General features: G+C 33.1%; 1 protein-coding gene across 4 annotated transcripts in view; it reads left to right on the forward strand.

The window, feature by feature from the left end:
- The window catches only part of DPYD (dihydropyrimidine dehydrogenase), an 848382-nt gene that overhangs the window by 266387 nt on the left and 564424 nt on the right, over positions 1-17571 (forward strand). For 3 of the 4 annotated variants that reach the window (XM_049618417.1, XM_049618415.1, XM_049618416.1), the window contains one exon: positions 8730-8817. In XM_049618417.1, the coding sequence (XP_049474374.1) occupies positions 8730-8817 (88 nt within the window). Of the gene's footprint in view, positions 1-8729; positions 8818-9881; positions 16808-17571 lie in introns of those variants that run through there. The other variant, XM_049618418.1, reaches the window with a different exon arrangement.

The raw sequence follows: 17571 nt of genomic DNA on the forward strand, positions 1-17571 counted from the left end.
AGGGCATTTGTCTGTCTACTGTCTGAATGCCACTAGCCTGGAAAAGGGCAATCAATAGTTCTCATCTGGCACGCCTGCATGTGATTAATTGTCTGTAAGAAACAAATTCCTAAATTGCTTTAGGGGTTCACTGCAGCTAATAGAAGGATTTGGTTTCTTTAATCACATTTTTTTCATGCAAGTTGTGTGCACTCTGAAACATTTGTATTTCACAATTTGGAACATAATCTTACAGAGGTTTATTTAATTTATTATATGCATCGTGTCAGTAGTGTTAATGTGATAATCCTCTCTTATCATAAGCAGCAAATCAGTGGTGTAGAAAGCAACAGCTTTGTATTTTTCATTGTTTTGTGAGATAAACCTTGTTCTTTTAAAGATGGTCAAAAGTTAACATATTTGTACTTTCAGAATTTGGCTTTAGATATTCCTGTTCTTTTCTATTAATTAGGAGTATTATACTCTGGCTCTTCACTGGAACATATTGCTATTTTCTGTTTCAAACTATTACTTTTACATAATAGATGTACACAATATATTAATAAAGTATTGAGATTTACGTAAAACATTCTGTAAGTGCATGCAAAAGATATTTTGAAAAATGATTAAGAAACTATTCGTAGCTCTTGCATTTAGAAATAAAAATTAAAGTAATCAAAAGGGGAAATAGTCAAAACAATATTTTGTGCTTTTACACTTTATTTGGCAGAAAGCATTTATACATAATCACTGAACAAGAAATCTTATAGCAAGTACACATAACAGATGTGCACAAGTTTATGAAAGCTCAGCGTTCAAAACTAGTGTTCAAAATAGATCATTTAAAGATGATTATTTGTTTTTTAAAAATGTATTCTGAATAGTTCTTTAAATGTCTTTCATTCTGAATATAGGCTCTTAGCTAAATCTCATTAAATAAGGAAAATATTATTTATTGGGACTTCAAACTAATGTATCAGGTGTAAACTAATATATTAGGTGTTAGTAGCAATTGAAGATGAATCAGAAATCAATTTAAAGCGCTTCTAAATTTATCTTATAAGTAATTGCAAAATTCCATTCAGTGTTTGCAGTACCAGATATATTGCATAAATTAGAGCATACCCATTACTCTCATTAGGAAACCCATCAAGGACATAGTAGCAGTGAATGTACTGAGTGCCAGAAAAATATATATTTTAGCAATAGTCCTGCAACTTCCTACTTTTATAGTCAGATAACTTTGACAAAGTCAATTAACATCCCTAGATTTGGTTAATATCTGTTGAAAGGTAAAAGTGTTTACTACCATTTGTGTAAGATACAAACTTATCAGGCCATCTATACAGAGGATATCTCTGGAAAAATAGAAGATTCTGATAGCGTAAGGTTGCTTTGGAAAGGTATGGGAAGTATTTATTACCATTTTGTAGGTTTGAATTTTAAACTCTGTGACTTTATTATATATCAATAAAAAATTAAAGGCTAAATGAAACAAGAAGTTAATACTGTCTTGTCCACCTCTCGGGTTGTTTTAAAATGAGACATTTCAAATATTCAAACTTTCTTTGTAAACAGTAAATTGTATGTATAATTCTGAGGACACACAGCAATGAGATTCTTTTTCAGCTTTCAGGACTTATATCCACTGATAGGATGCTTGCAACTTTTCTAGCTTATCAACTTTAGCCATAAGAGGATACATTTTTTAAAAAGTGCTCTACACTTGTTACCTCTTTTTTCTCCTCGCCAGATTGCCAGATTCTTATTAACCTGCCTTCTGTTTGTACTTCTCAACTAACATTTTATATTTTAAAGTCAACAATAATTTCCTGGCAATGAAATGAATTTTGCTCTAAGTTCATACTGTTTGAACTCCTATCCAGCACTCATGTATGTGTGTGTGTCTGTGTGTATGATGTGTATGTATGTATGTATTTTTAGCTTTCATGATCTAGCATTATCTTGGTTATTATTCAGTTTTTCTTTTTTTTTTCTTTCTAATAGATTTGTTTCATTTATTCAACAAATAATTATTGAGAATTTACTTTTGCCAAGTAGTATGATAAATACTAGTCTAGAACCATCCTTTCAAACTCCACACCTATATTCTTAGTAGTTCAATAAATATATCTATCATCCAAATAGCATACTCATCATACCCAAAACCAAGTTTAATTCATCTTTACTCCCAACTACATTCTTAGTTCAATTTCCTGTTGAATAATTTTAATTTATTTTATATCTAATAGCTTGATAGATTGGTTCTTCTTAATTTTAAATTGAAAAAATTTCAATTTAAAAAATTTTGCAGCCAGACATTGTCACAAGAAAATAAAGAGACTTTTTGTCTGCTCTCTATTTATACATTATATATTTTTCTTCCACTGTTTCATTGGCTGGAATCTCTAGTATGTTATAAAAGAGTGATAATACATGCATTGTTTTTTATCTTTGAGATAACATTTTTAATCATATTGAGCACATTTTTCTAGATTTAGAATATTAAAATGTTATTTTTTTTATTTTAATGGGGAGGGTGTGTTAAATTTTCAAAATGCCCCTTTAAAAAACTTATGCTCAGTTAACATATTGAATTATATAAACCTTTATAAATCTGGATGATATCCAGTTTTGCATTGTTTTATTATATGTGTACGTCTACATTTGCTCTGTTAGTCTTTTTCCTTTTTCCTGCATTTATTTATGTAATCAACACTAAAACTGGAAATAGAGCAGGGAATAGTCAAATACCGTTGCTGTCCTTGCAGAGTTTCAAATCTACTGAAAGCCTGTTTATGTTTTGCTTTACTTATTTGTGTTTGTTATCTTTGTGAGTTTTTGGTAATAGAGTTATGGTAGGCTTATAAAAATAAATTACCTAGCATTTCATTATTTTCTTGTTGCTAAGAGTATTGTCTTGAGACAAGTATTTTACTGAATTTGAAAATTTTACCATTCTGACCTCAAGCCTTTTTATGAGAGATAGAACTTTGGCTTTTTTTTTTTTTTTTTTTTTAATAGTTATCAGTCTTTTCACCTATTTCATTCTCTGTCAATTTGGCCAATATACATTTTCCTAGAAAAATTTATTTCATTGAGACTTTTGAATTAATTACCATACATTTAAACATGTTATCCCCTATACAACAAAAAATATCTCATCTGTACCTGGGATTATACATTGTATTTTCTTAACATTTTTAATGATAAAAGTGAGTAGTGGTTTTCCAGTTAATGTATTCTTTACAGGAACCAGCTCTTAGTTTTATATTTTCTTATTATCTAATTGCTGACTTTATTCTTTCCTCATGCTATTCTTATACTTATTATTCTTTTTTAATGTCTTGAGTTGTATACTTTTCTTTTTTCTAGGATGAATACTGAAACTTTTAAATTATTAATTTCTCTTTGAATAAACTCTTGTCAGAATCTGTATGTTTTCATTAGTATTATTAGTGTTATTTTTCTTCAGTAGTTATAGTTTTGATTGTTTTTTCCTTTTCATAGAATTGTTTAGGATAATATTTTTATTTGCTTATGTATTCTTGTGATAGAATTCAAGTTTTTGTTTTTCACTTTACTTATCAGCAGAATATACAGTTTTTAATTTCTTAAATATATTCAGTTGATTTCACATCAAAGGATCCTTCTATTATAATAAAATTATTCATTCCTTAGAAGAAGTAGCCTTTTAGGGGTGCCCAGGTGGGTCAGTTGGTTAAGTGTCCAACTTCGGCTCAGGTCATGATCTCACAGTTCATGAGTTGGAGCCCTGCGTCAGGCTTTATGCTAACAGCTCAGAGCCTGGAGCTTGCTTTGGATTCTGTGTCTCCTTCTCTCTGCCCCTCCGCTGCTCCTGCTTGTGTCTCTCTCTCCCTGTCTCAAAAATAAATACACATTTAAAAAAAAAATTTTAAAAGAAGAAGTAGCCTTTTAGCTGTTATATTTTTATAAAATCTCTTTATTTTATTTCCCTTCCCTGTTCGTCTGTTTTTAGTTGTGGGGGTGGGGATGGGCTAAATGGGTAAGGGGCACTAAGGAATCTACTCCTGAAATCATTGTTGCACTATATGCTAACTAATTTGGATGTAAATTTAAAAAAATAAATAAAACAAGTTAATAAAAAAATCTCTTTATTTTTTATTTTATAATAAGAAATTTACTTAGACCACAGCAAATTATTTTTAACCCTAGGGAGACTTTAACAAAGTCTCATGATATTTGTGTCAATGTCACTAACTTTTTAAATACTCTTTGTTTTGCAATTGAGATTAGGTGGATATAAATATTTTTGTTTCAGTCTTCATAATATTTCTAATGACTTCATTTTTAAAAGCAAAAATGTAAATCTGCATGAAATCTTATATTTTTCTAAATATCTTTATATGCTATTTCTCAAAGTATTTTGATAGAATTCTTTATTGATTAAACTTAACTTGTAATTATTAGGCATGTCTTCTGCTTCATAATTTGAGTAAAAATACCTAAGATCTCATTTTTGATAACCTCTCTACATCATCTTCTTTTTTATTATAGTTATTTGAAGCATTTCCATTATTATAGAATGTTATTGGAAAACTAATATAAAAACATATCGTAACACTACTGGAGGAGAGAAATATATTTATTAATAGCTGACAAAATAGTTTTTGTGTCTGAAGAAAGCTAAATATTATTTTTAAATTCTTCCATCTGATCTCCTGTCTTAGGGATTCTGGAAATATTTTATCTATTTAGCCAAATATTCTATCAGAAATGTGAAGAGCGTGTATGTTGTAATCTGTATTTTTTAATAATGGGTGTCATATATTTCATTTGAAGAAAGAGTTCCACTCCAGAAAAAAGTTGTAAACCTATTTACATTACAAATATTATTATATATGAAGATGTATTATAGATGTAAAGAAAGTTTCATGAAGTCCCAAAGGGGATATTAGATGGAACTTTGGCTCATGGCTTATATTTAGCCCATATATTGGAATAGTAATAATTCTTATGCTGAGCTTGTAGTGGAGTAAATTTTCTTCTGATTTTAACTAAGAAGCTTGAGTACTTAGTCCTAAATTACTAAAGCCACTAGAGGAAGGTACAATATGTGTTGTAATTCATGTTAAGAAAATTAAGATGAAAAAATATTACATATACAGAAGTACAGAGGACTAAAGGAACAAAAACACAAGCAAAATGCTCACCATGTGATTTTTGTTCTAGCATCATATCTATTTAACAAATAATGTTAGGATTTCATAGTTTATCAGCCATAGGAATGTTTTTGATGTTTGTAGTTGTCTCATAATAACTAGTTTTAGTTATGTGTTATATCTCTGAGCCCAGTTTCCTAATGCATAACATAAACAAAATTTTAACCTTTTTTTGTCAGAGTCCTTCTCCTTGTTCTTTCTTATAGAGTTAATCATTGATTGGATAACAAATGTTTGGGAGTCTAAGGCTTTTAGAAAAGGGAAATTTGGCTGGAGTTCCCAGCACAGACAGAGAAGAGTCCTGGTGCCTGACACTCCACTCAATGTTGCCATTATTGCTTTGTCTCATTTCCATCATGGAGCTACTTCCTAATGATGGCTATTATCCATCTTTCTTACAATGTCTGTCCACAGTATAGTAAAGTCTTCCTGGTCCCAGTTCTAGTGTATTAATACCAAGAATCAAGCTACTTGTCTTTCCAGTTTTCAATACACAAACGTATAATTCAATTTTTTTTTTCTTCCCCAGTTGCATACATTGCCTGCTAAGCTGGAAACAGACTGTAGAAATATGAAATGTCTTTACATCTTTCCTGTACATTATAAACTCAGACATGTTCACTCTACTAGAGTGGAAGGATTGGGATGTCTTTATTATCATTTGATAAAGCATGTAGTAACACTACTAAACTAAATTGCTGTGCCCATACACGCACCACCTCAGGAGGGATGGGGGTATTTCTTGAATCTTTTGCTGAGGCAGTGGATAAACTAAACTTAAAGTCAGGTATTCTGAGGATCACTTCCACTAATTAACCCATTGGCAGGGTATTCCACTGCTCAACTTTGGAAACTGCATTCTCATTCTATTTGCTAAAACTCAATTTAGAATGTTTGGACCTATAGATTTCTTTTATGTCTAGCCTTTATTATATACCGGTATTAAGGTTATGTATTTCATAAAATAAACAGTAGAACTTTCTTTATGATCAGAAATAGTTTAATAAAATAAAAAATCTATTCTTTAAAAATTAGCATAAATTAAAATTTGGAAATCTTACTATTGGATACATTGAGTAGTATCTAATGCTACTAATTCTAATGCTAGTTAACACTATTAGATACTATAAGCATCTTTAATATTATATATTTACTTGATGTTTTGATTCTTTCTGTGGTATTTGATATCTTCCAGAGTTCTGAATGTTCGTTTTTAATCTCACTTTGGCTGTTCTCGGCTTAGAAACTTTCAGTTATTCCATCTCCCAATATAAAAATAGAATTAGTATTTTAGGAAAACAAAAATGATCCTTTATGATACAATCTCAGACATCTTCTCCCCCTACTTTCTCTTTCTTTTTTATGTTTTACCCTTTGTATTCCAGAAACACTACATTTCAGTAGGTCTTCACATGTGTTGTGTTGTTCTGTGCCTTTGAAGATGGTGCCAGTTCTACCCTTCATTCTCCTTTTACTTCAGAATCATCAGGGCATAACTGTTACTCCTGCTGGCTCTGCAGTTGGACTATAGATGTAACTTTGATGAAGGTTGTCTGAGCCCTCTTATTCCTTGGTTTCATCATCTGTAAAATGAGGATACTGATACCACTTCATAGGGGTTCTTGTGAGGATTAAATGAGTCCATATATGCAGTGTTTAGAAGAGAGCCTTGCACTTAGTTAAGTATTCTGTGCAGGTTATTTTCAAGTACTGTTTCATACATAAAATTTGTTCTCCCTCCACCACTCAGTTTAGAGGCTTTTGTTTTTAGGAACATGCTATCTTCAGAACCCAAAGAAGCCTACCAGGAATGGTGCTTCCATCTCTATGGTGGTAAATGAAAGCAAAATTGCAGTAAAATATTTTATTTTAGGGAGGATATACTGCCACATACCTGACAAGACCTCTAAACTTCACTCAAGTGGCTAGTCCTTGATCTTCTTAGGGTTCATTGTCAGCCCTCTGCAGGGCATGTGTCTTAACAAAGTCTCCAGCACACTAGCCACCTGTTACTCATGCTGTCCAATCTGCATGGTGTTCTTAATGTAATGGATCACTGTGATGTTCTGTGGGGTGACCAGATAGTTTCAGATTACATATATTATTACAGTAGAGAGTCGACATGTTCCGGAGGCAAAACTGTAAATGAATATTCTTATCTTTCCTCTGTGAATGTGAACTGTTTCTGATTCCTTTTTCTCAGCAGCAGGATGGAAACGTATACCACATGCAGGGTACCTGTGGCCTTGTTAGTCTGCTTTAGCAATAATACCACACCTATCACAGAAACTGTATTCAGGGGTACTCTTTGGTTGAGCCTCCAGTAGTTTACAGTTATTCTCTAGGAATCATCTGGCCTCTGCTGAGACCAGACTGGTGAATTACACAGAAATATGACATGGATCACCACCATCTCTCCCCATCCTACCCACCCCCAGTATATGGTAGTGTGTTTGATTTGCTCTCGACTGGGGTTTCAGAAGTTCTCTGTCCTTCCCAATTATTGTAGCTCTTACTTCACAGACCAGTGACCCAATGTGGGGATAACTTCAACTAACAAGTATAGCAGTTTTGCTTATGCAGCTGAAGACTAGGAGAATAATCACTACCTGGGGCTGTGATCTCAGTGGTCTGTGAGCCAGAATTCTACCAGGCTCCGTCTTTTACCTTGTCCCTGTAGTCCGTACTCTTGTATCCCTAGCTATCAAGGTCAGTGAAAGATCTGTGTCCAGTGTCCTTGAAATGTGTGATTATTCCCCTTTCCCCAGTGTACAGTACTTGCGTAAATGGCCATAGCTCCCTTTAGAGAAGGACTAAGGGAATCATTATAGTATTAATTTGGCGGGATGTTACAGGTCCTTCTTCCTAGGGACTTGGCCACCTTCTGCAGTCAGTAGGTTCCGGATCTGAAAATTGGCTCATGACTGGGTACTGAACAGGTTATTGTGACTTTTAATAGGGATGACTACCCTCTGCCTCCCAGATTTATTCACCTTCCCTGGACCATGTCCCCTATCAAAATTCTATCTATTATTTTAAAAAGCTCTATTAAAATTCTGTTACCTGTATTCTCATCCTGCTAACTTAGCCAGAGTGAATCTCTCTATCCTCCAAATTCCTGTAAACATGTGCTAATCACACTCTGTTTTATGTTACATTTATTTATGTATATCTTCTGCACAGATCCTGATTATACATTGAGGCAGGAACTGTGTTCATTTATCATTTTATTCTTTAAAGTGCCTCACATAGTGCCTTGAACATATTAATCAAGCTATGAAAGTTTACTGATGTGATTTTAAATACACTAGTGTTTCTTCTGCTACTTCATTGAAAGACTTTTGCATTTAGTCCTTTTAAGTAAGACATGTTAGTGTTCTATTTATATACTGTTTTGTACATGTAAGCCTATATACTAAAAGACAAAAATATGTCTACATGTATATGAAATTTTATATATCGATTTTCTGTTCCTTTTGATGTTAAAGTTAAGGTTTTAATTAACCAAATGCCAAAACATCATTATTGAAATATTGTTTCTTATAGATAATTTGTGGCAAAAGCCTGTCAGTGAATGAAATGACTCTTAGTACTTTGAAAGAAGAAGGGTACAAAGCTGCTTTCATTGGAATAGGTGAGTAGTTTGCTTTTAAATATTTTTCTTTGTAATTTAAAAAAAAATCCTGACAATGTTCAGAATAACTGCCTGCAGACATTTCCATGATAGAAGTTATATCTGTTCAGAGAGCAGACAGGAATGAGTGGCTGAAGAAAGTTTTCTATTTATAACTAACTGTGTTGTCTCACCTTTATTATGGATAGACTTTGGCAAGACCATTTTTAAATTTCCTGTTTCTCTCCCTATGTCATCCTCATCAGTGAACATCTCTAAGACACAAAATATCTTTCAGTCATGCCATGGAAGCTCAGAATTTGGGCTAAAAGTTGTCTAGATGCTGTGGCTTTCTTCTCAAGATAAAATAAATTGGCTAAATAGATAATAAAGGACAGAATTGGCTCAGGTTTTGTTTGTTCTATTAATTTTTTTTTGAAAATTTCCTAAAGAATTTTCATATTTAGCTGAAAGTTTAAACATGTTTAATGATACATCTGGAAGTCACATACCTGCTAAGGTATTTCATGTGTATCATGGTTGTATAATTTGTGTACATATTCCATGGAGATTGTTTTCTAACCTTTTTTTCCATCCACTTTTATTTTACTGAGAGTCCAGAGAGAACAAAGAGTTGATTTAACTTAGTCTTTGTCTCATAAACTGTGTTCATTCTCTCATATGATCATACTGGGGACAGTTACAGCATACAAACTGAGTAACTCCATATTCCTGTCTTTCAGTTTGTCTTTCCTGCAGTTCCCAGTCCTTAAATGTGAATAGCTAAGAAATAAATCTATATGAGATGAAAACTGTTCCTCCTCTTTAAGTGATCACACATTGGATTACTTCTGTTTTGGAGCTGTCCTTATTCATAGTGTTTCTGGAGTGAAATTATCAGGAATGCTTCTTAGCCTACTACATTTTTCTTATCAGGATGCCATGTATTCTCTTACTAGGTAATTGCCACCAAGTCTAAGACCATCTCTGTCACTCCCTTTATTTAGAATAAAACCTATGGAGAGGAAAATAAATTTTTGCCATCATTTCTAGCTTCTAAGTGTCTTGAACCTCCTTCCTTTCAGAAACTTGAGTTCAACTGTCATCGCTATTTCTCTATATTATCTTCATAAGTACAATAATCACTGTGTGGATCAAGAACAGGAAGGAGAAGATGTCTGATATTTTCATAGGTTTCCTCTTGAGAGGCACTAAACCAACTTTGGTTTTACTTTCAACATTACATTTGTATGTTAAATTAACATACAAGAAATAACATAAAGAAATAAGTCAAGCGTTTGTGAAGTACACTCTAATACCAACAATTTGGATCAGCAAGTTGTTACTTTCAACAAGTACAGGTTCAAAAATGCTTGGTGAATAATAAATGGAAAATTTAGTAAGGCAAAAGGTATGAAATATTGGTGATGTTTTCAAATAATTATTTGAAATTCACCATTGCAGCTTCCTACAGCAGGTGTGCATAAAAGATGGGTTTCCCATTAATGGAGTAGTATATGCTATTGCAGTTTTGTGTATCTCTACGAATGTTGTCTACAAAGAATCTCTGTATTGGAGAGATGGGCCAAATAAATAACTAATACATTGAAATATCTCCAAATTAATTGCATAATAAGCAAATTATAACAAAACTTTGGAATAATTAAATGGTTTATCACTCTGAGTAGTTTAGCCAGAGCAGTATCTTCCATCTGTTAGAATCAATAATGTGTTTTAGTTTTTTTAAATTTCATTCCATTAAATCCCCTTACATATGTTATTTGATAATGCCACATCCGTTCACAATACTCCATTTCACTCCGCACCGAGGTGTGAATACTGCATTTAAAATGTGGAGTCCTTTCATATTTATGTTGCTGTGCATTTTCATGCTGGGAAGTGAATCTTTTGACATTTTGGTGTAGTGATGTGTAGAATGCAGTTATGTTCTATTTCAGTATTTTGTACGAAATATATACAAGGAAGTTTCATCTTGTCAAAAAAAAAAAAAAAGCTTCTGTCTATAGAAGACAAGTAGCGTTACCTCCAGGAGTTGTTTATTTGACACTTTTGATTGCCAAGTTGGGAATTTATGACCTTTCTATTACCATATAACTGCCTGTTACTTGGACAGCCTCACATCCTTACATGCTTTTGTTCATTAACCATGCTTCTATATTGTAATTAAACTTCATTCACTTACTTTACCTTTTCCCACTCAGTTTGGAGAAGTCAATTTTGGAATAGGACTTCTGTATTATTTAGAATATAGGTTTGGCCACTTTAAGAAGGGAAAATGAGACTTAAACTAGGTACATGTTTATCCTCCCTCATCTAACAGTTTGAACCATCCTCAACATTTGACTTCCATCTTTCATCAGCTGGTATACACTCTGCCCACATTCCTGCTAACAAAAATGGGAAGGAAGGGAACTCCTTTCCTTTGAAGTTTATGACCCAGCAATTGCACATAGCACTTTTGTTTTTACTTCGTTGTCCACAACCTGGTCACATAAACATACTTAACAGCAGGGGCACCTGGGTGGCTCAGTCAGTTAAGTGTCCAACTTTGGCTCAGGTCATGATTTCACGGTTCATGGGTTCGAGGCCTGCATTGGGCTCTGTGCTGACAGCTCAGAGCCTGGAGCCTGCTTTGGATTCTGTGTCTCCCTCTCTCTCTCTGCTCCTCCCCCACTCATGCACTGTGTCTCTCTCAAAAATTAAAAAAACATTAAAAAAAAATTTTTAACAGACTTAACAGCAGAGGATGCTGGGAAATATAGCCTCTAGTTGGGCGGACATAAGCCCCCATTAAATTTCTATTACTACAGACAAGGGGGGGGGTGATAAATATATGGAGGGAAGAGAAATAATGGTCTCTCGGCCATAGGTGTGCATCATCATTGGCATTTGACACATGGATACCTTACTGAGAGAGATTAGTAAAGCAGTGAATAGCAAAGCATTTACTCTTTGAACTTACTGCTTACATATTGCTTACATAGGTCATTAATGAAAATGGAGTATATTCTCTTTCTGTAGTTGGGAATACTATGTATAGATCTTCTATTATTATAAATACTATCCATTCTATATTAGTTTGTCTAAAAGAAAAAAAAAGTCTTACTTTGTATTAAATATGACTCATCAGGACAGCTTAGTAAATCCAATGCATTAACAAAAGTATATTCTCATGTTTCCTGATTTTTAACAATACGTATGATATTGCTGTTGAAAAGTTGCTCACTTTTAGGTTTTTCCCTAACTAATGTTAACAGAGTCCATTAAAGAAAACATCACAGTGAATGTACATTATTGTGACACATATCTTTTTACCCATGGCAGATTTAGTTTCTTCTAAGTGAAATAAAGATAAGTGATTTAAAGCTCTGTGCCTTTATCCAACTGTATTGAATTATTTTGAGACAATTGGGATTTTTTAAAAGACTCTAAAATTTTGCTATTTTTTTTAAATAAAAGCACTTGCAGAGTGTGTTACTATCAATGTTCAGAAAGAGTTAGAACATCCACTATGCAAGTGTTTTTCCAAGTATTGGTGATTCTCTTTGGTTGGTATTAAAATCAATATAATGGATTACAGCCATCATTTTTTTTTTTTATTTTACAAAATTGAACACAAAAGAATAGAAAATATCAAAGTGTGTTGCTCATGGTTAGGGTAAATGTTATTTTGTGAAAAATATTTTCAGTTTTGTGTGTATTTGTTTTTGGTTTGCATACTTGCACATGCACCCTGCATATTATTAAAAAAAATGTATTTGGGGGGCATCTGGGTGGCTCGGTTGGTTAAGTGTCCAACTTCAGCTCAGGTCATGGTCTCATGGTTCGTGAGTTCAAGCCCCGCATGTCGGGCTCTGTGCTGACAGTTCAGAACTAGAGCCTGCTTCAGATTCTGTATTTTTAAAATGTGGCTTAATAGTCATTATTTGAAATCCACTGTTGTATGTTGTAAAGACCCTGAAATACTATTCCTATAGCATGACCAGCACCTATCAATAAATAACTGATGAGTGAATTAAATAAATATTTAATGACTGCAATGTTCTAGGCACTGTGCTAAGGAATTAAAAATGCAAAGAGGGGTGCCTGGGTGGCTTAGTCAGTTGAGTGTCCAACTTCGACTCAGGTCATGATCTGGCAGTTTGTGAGTTCCAGCCCTGTGTGGGGCTCTGTACTGACAGCTCAGAGCCTGCAGGCTGCTTCAGATTCTGTGTCTCCGTCTCTGTCTCTCTGTCCCTTACCCACTCGTGCTCTTGCTATCTCTCTCAAAAATAAATATTAAAAAAGTACATAAATAAAAACAAAATCAAATTCTGTTTTTAGCTTGATTTTAATTTCAATCAGGAAAGTTATAAGAGATTAAAAAAACAATAGTATCATATAATTTGAGGAGTGAGATGTGGTCAGAGTGGGCTGGACATGAGCATAATTTTTTTTATTGTTGTTTTTAAGTTCTTTGGCTGATTATATTCTAGAGTCAGGTTTAAAAACAACTGTTTTAGAAGACTGAAGAGTTGAACCTTTATCCTTTGCTTCAGAAGAGCCCATTTGCTTTCCCTTTTGCAGTAATTTTCCTGTGGTAGTCTCACAAAACATAGCAGTGATAAAAAAAGATTAAACAAACATGGAAAGAACATCCAATAAGGCACCCTCAAATAAATGGGTAAACTTTGTATATTCTTCTGATGAGAGTTTTCTTTTTTCCTGAATTTTTGTTTTAAATACTTTGGAGAGAGAAGGGATTGCAGAGGAAATAGCAGTAAAATCCATTATTGCAGTCATAATAGACACAAAGGGAGCAGGAACTGCAGGAAGATATTATAGAGATAAATAGTCACTGTCTCACCACCAGATGCTTAATTTGTGTCTACCTCAAGGATTTCTCTTGAATTCATTTCTTGCTATACCATTCCCCGCCACTAACTATACTGGACCACTGCTGTAGCCTTCAAACCAGTTTCCCTGGGCATCATTATCTCTACAACAGTAGTGATCTTTCTAAAATTAGATCTCATGATGCAGTTTCCTCATTAAACACTCTCTGCTTTGCCATAGCTCCCTATATCCTTCAGGATAGAGAAAAAACTCCTTAAAATAAGACTTTCAAGGCTCTTTATGATTTGGTCAACAGTTTACGTCTCCAGTCACTTTATTTCTTAAATTGTGTCTTTCGGCCATTTTGAACTGTTTCAGTTTTACCTCATCTAATTTTTTTTTTTTTTCTCCTCAGTATTTGGAGAATACATGGTATTGGCTGGACCTACAACTGTCATTATTTTCATATTTAAGTTGTTAACCTACATGTCTTTTTTTCCACTTCATGTAGTAGTTTTCTAACGATCCACTTCCTACCTTCACTCTTTAGCCTGGATAAATGAAGCTGCTTCCTTACCCCAATCCCACACCATTGGGTTCTTGTTCCCTTTCAGGATGTACAGACTAGACTTTGTACTTTACTCTAGCACTTACTTCCCTGTATTATAATTGATTAGGTGCATATTTGTTTCAGCTACCAGGATTCAAATTCTTGCAGTCTGTATATTCTGTCTGCCTTGCTGCAGTGCCTAGAAAAGTGCCTGGTGCAAAGTACGAACTCTGTAACAACTCTATGGATTTTTAGTGCAACTGTTTTAATTATTTGCCAAAATAAACTGATAGGATATTGAAACATGTTGGCAATTTAGTGGGTATTATAGCATTGACCAAACCTAGGGGGTATTAGATTAAAATTGGTATTATACCATAAATGAAATAAGTAGGATTAGTGATATTGATGGTACTGATATTGGTAGTAGCAGTAATAGCTAAAATATTCCATGCTCAATTCTTTTTTTTTCCCCTTCAATTTTTAATAGAGTCTATACCACAACTTTTAAAATGTCCCTTGAGGTAGTTATTATTAACTTTATTTTATGGATAAGAAAATAAAGATTAAAAAAGATTAAAGAAAACTAGTAAGTACAACTGAACAGTGGAAAGTGGATTTTATAGAGAAGGTAGGAAAAATGTAACAAATGCAAACATCCATTTTTCAAAACTGTTAAGAGACACAGTGGCTGAAAGCCAACAAGTTATCTGATGACACCTGCCTACATTGAATTGTCCAATTTAAGGATCTTGAACATGTGACCTTATACTCTGGAAGAATTATTTCATGCACTTAGCCTCACTGTACTTTTCTCACTATTATCACCCATTGACTTTTTTTTCCCAGTTACCATAAGAAAATATTTTTTTAAATATGATTCTCAAATATTTTAACAGCTGAAGAAAAGATAATTACAATTAAGAAAGTCTATTGAGAAATTGTGGTATTAAATTTGTTAACAAATTTAATACAATGTGGCCTTTAGTTAAATCTCTTGTGCCTTCTTAGAGCCAGAGTTCTTCTCTGTAAAAGCTATTCTTAATTAGCTTCTTAATCAGGAGTTTCTAAATTGTACATAATTATGTATACTTTCTATTTATTTAGCAGAAAATGGAATAAGGTTTTTAGACCACCCTCTTATGTCCACAGATAAAAACTGAAGTTGTTTAGGAATTGTGCACAGTTATGAGTAGATTACTTTAAAATAATAAACCTGACTTAATTTTAAGCAAAAAAAAAAAAATTAGGAATATTTTGACAATCCACTTTTTAAAAAATTTGTAATATTGCCTAATCTAGTGTCACTTGTAAGTACTTGGGTATAATTGTGAGATGGCTCCCCAGAATTCAGAAATGAGAGAGATACAATTCCAGCTGAGAGTTCATTAAATCATCATTTAATGAGTTCAAGCAAAGCCCCCAGAAGGAGATAAAATAGATGTAGGGCAATTATTCTTTGATCATATTAACATATGTATAGAAAGTGCATCTTAATCTGTAGAAGCAGGTGATAGGGACTGGTCAACTTTACAACTATAGAAAGGAAAAAAATAATAATCTGAGAAAATATTGGTGGTATCTCTTTAAAGACACGTGAATAAATGGGCCTGGAGTTCTTTGAGCCCATATCATGAAGATATACAGATAGGTTTATTTTCTTTAAAATGTCCTTGTTCTGATTCCAAGTTCAGTAAGCTAGCACTAATTCCTGAGTAGTTTGATTGTATTAGGAGACAGTGCTAATCATGTCAATAAGAGTAACCCTGGTCCCTATGATGGCTATCCTTGTTGCCCCACTCTGCTTCTCTTAGTAATATGGTGCTCTAATATGAAGAACTCTCCACCTCAGGTAACACTTCTTAAAAACAAGGTGTAAATGTCTGTTACTTTTAGTTGTTGTTGCTGCATTCAGAATAAGTCAAGTTCCTTTGTATGACTTTCAACAGGCTACAACAGCTGTCCAAATCTGCCCCTTCAACCTTAAAGCTACCACTTCATAGATCTGTCTTAGCCATCCCTCAAAAGTAACCTGAACTCTTCCATCATTATATCTTGGCTTATAGTCTTGCCTTATAGTCTTGCCTTTACTAAGAAAATGTTTTAGTCTGTCTCCATGTGGTAAAGTCAGTACTTACAGTATTCATCTGAAATGCCACTTCTTACATAAGACATTCATACTCATCCTGCTGAAATAAATGTTTATTCTGTGTTCATACATAGCAAAATGTTTTATATGTCATTTATAGAACTAAATATAGTTTTCCTTTTATTATTTTTGGTTGTATGCATGTATCTATTCCCTTGCCCCCCACACAAACACACTATATTAAAAACCTATGAGAGTAGGGATTAGTTTTTTAAATTATTATATTTTACAGGTTAGCACATTTTGTAACATGAATATAGTATAACATCAATAACACTTTTTGTTGTAAAATAGAAGAATAAAAAGAAAAGAGAAACAAAGGAATAAATGAAAAACAATGTAATAACTTCTTGAGAAGAAGTTTGAAACTATATGATCATTTAGCTTCTTTTAAATTTGTGGATCTTTACACGCATCTTCTTATAGCTTTGTCTTTTTTTTTTTTTACACAAAATGCAAAGACATTTTGTGGTTTTGATTATTTAATCAAAGACAACGAATTAAATTCTAAATGTTACAGTTCATGATATTCTACATTTATACTTTATGTGAAGTAATTTTTTTAGTTTTTTTTAATGTTTATTTATTTTTGAGAGGGAGACACAGAGCACAAGTGGGGGAGGGGCGGAGAGATTGGGGAGACACAGAATCCGAAGCAGGCTCCAGGCTCTGGGCTGTCAGCATAGAGCCCAATGCATAGCTCAACCTTGTAGACCTCGAGATCATGACCTGAGCCAAAGTCAGACACTTAACTGACTGAGCCATCCAGACACCCCTACATGAAGTATTAACACTGCTGTGTTAAATATTAGGTGTTGCCTTTGAGCATTTTGGTAAAGGTAATGTTATTTGCCTGAGGGTGTTCAATAAGCATTTTATGATGAAGATGGTGATATAAGAAAATCCTTTTTTTTTTCTGCTGGTAGAATTTCTGGAATATTGTAGTTTCTCCATAAAAATCAATTGTATTGTTGATTTAATGAATTAAAATAACCTATTTCTCCCATATTACAGCAAAAAAGGAAATAATTCATTTAGCGAGAAGTTTATTTCAAAATATTCTATATGCCATGTTTTTTATAAAACATTTTTACTAGTATAAATTACATTTTAAAATATTGAACACTTTATCTTCTCTAGATTTTTTTTATGGAGACATGGAGGAATTATTATTATATTTCTATATATGTATTTCATGGAATGAAAATATATTTCACTTACACTAGTTACTTAAAGAAGG

Source organism: Panthera uncia, assembly GCF_023721935.1.
Source record: "Panthera uncia isolate 11264 chromosome C1 unlocalized genomic scaffold, Puncia_PCG_1.0 HiC_scaffold_4, whole genome shotgun sequence".
Classification (NCBI taxonomy): domain Eukaryota; kingdom Metazoa; phylum Chordata; class Mammalia; order Carnivora; family Felidae; genus Panthera; species Panthera uncia.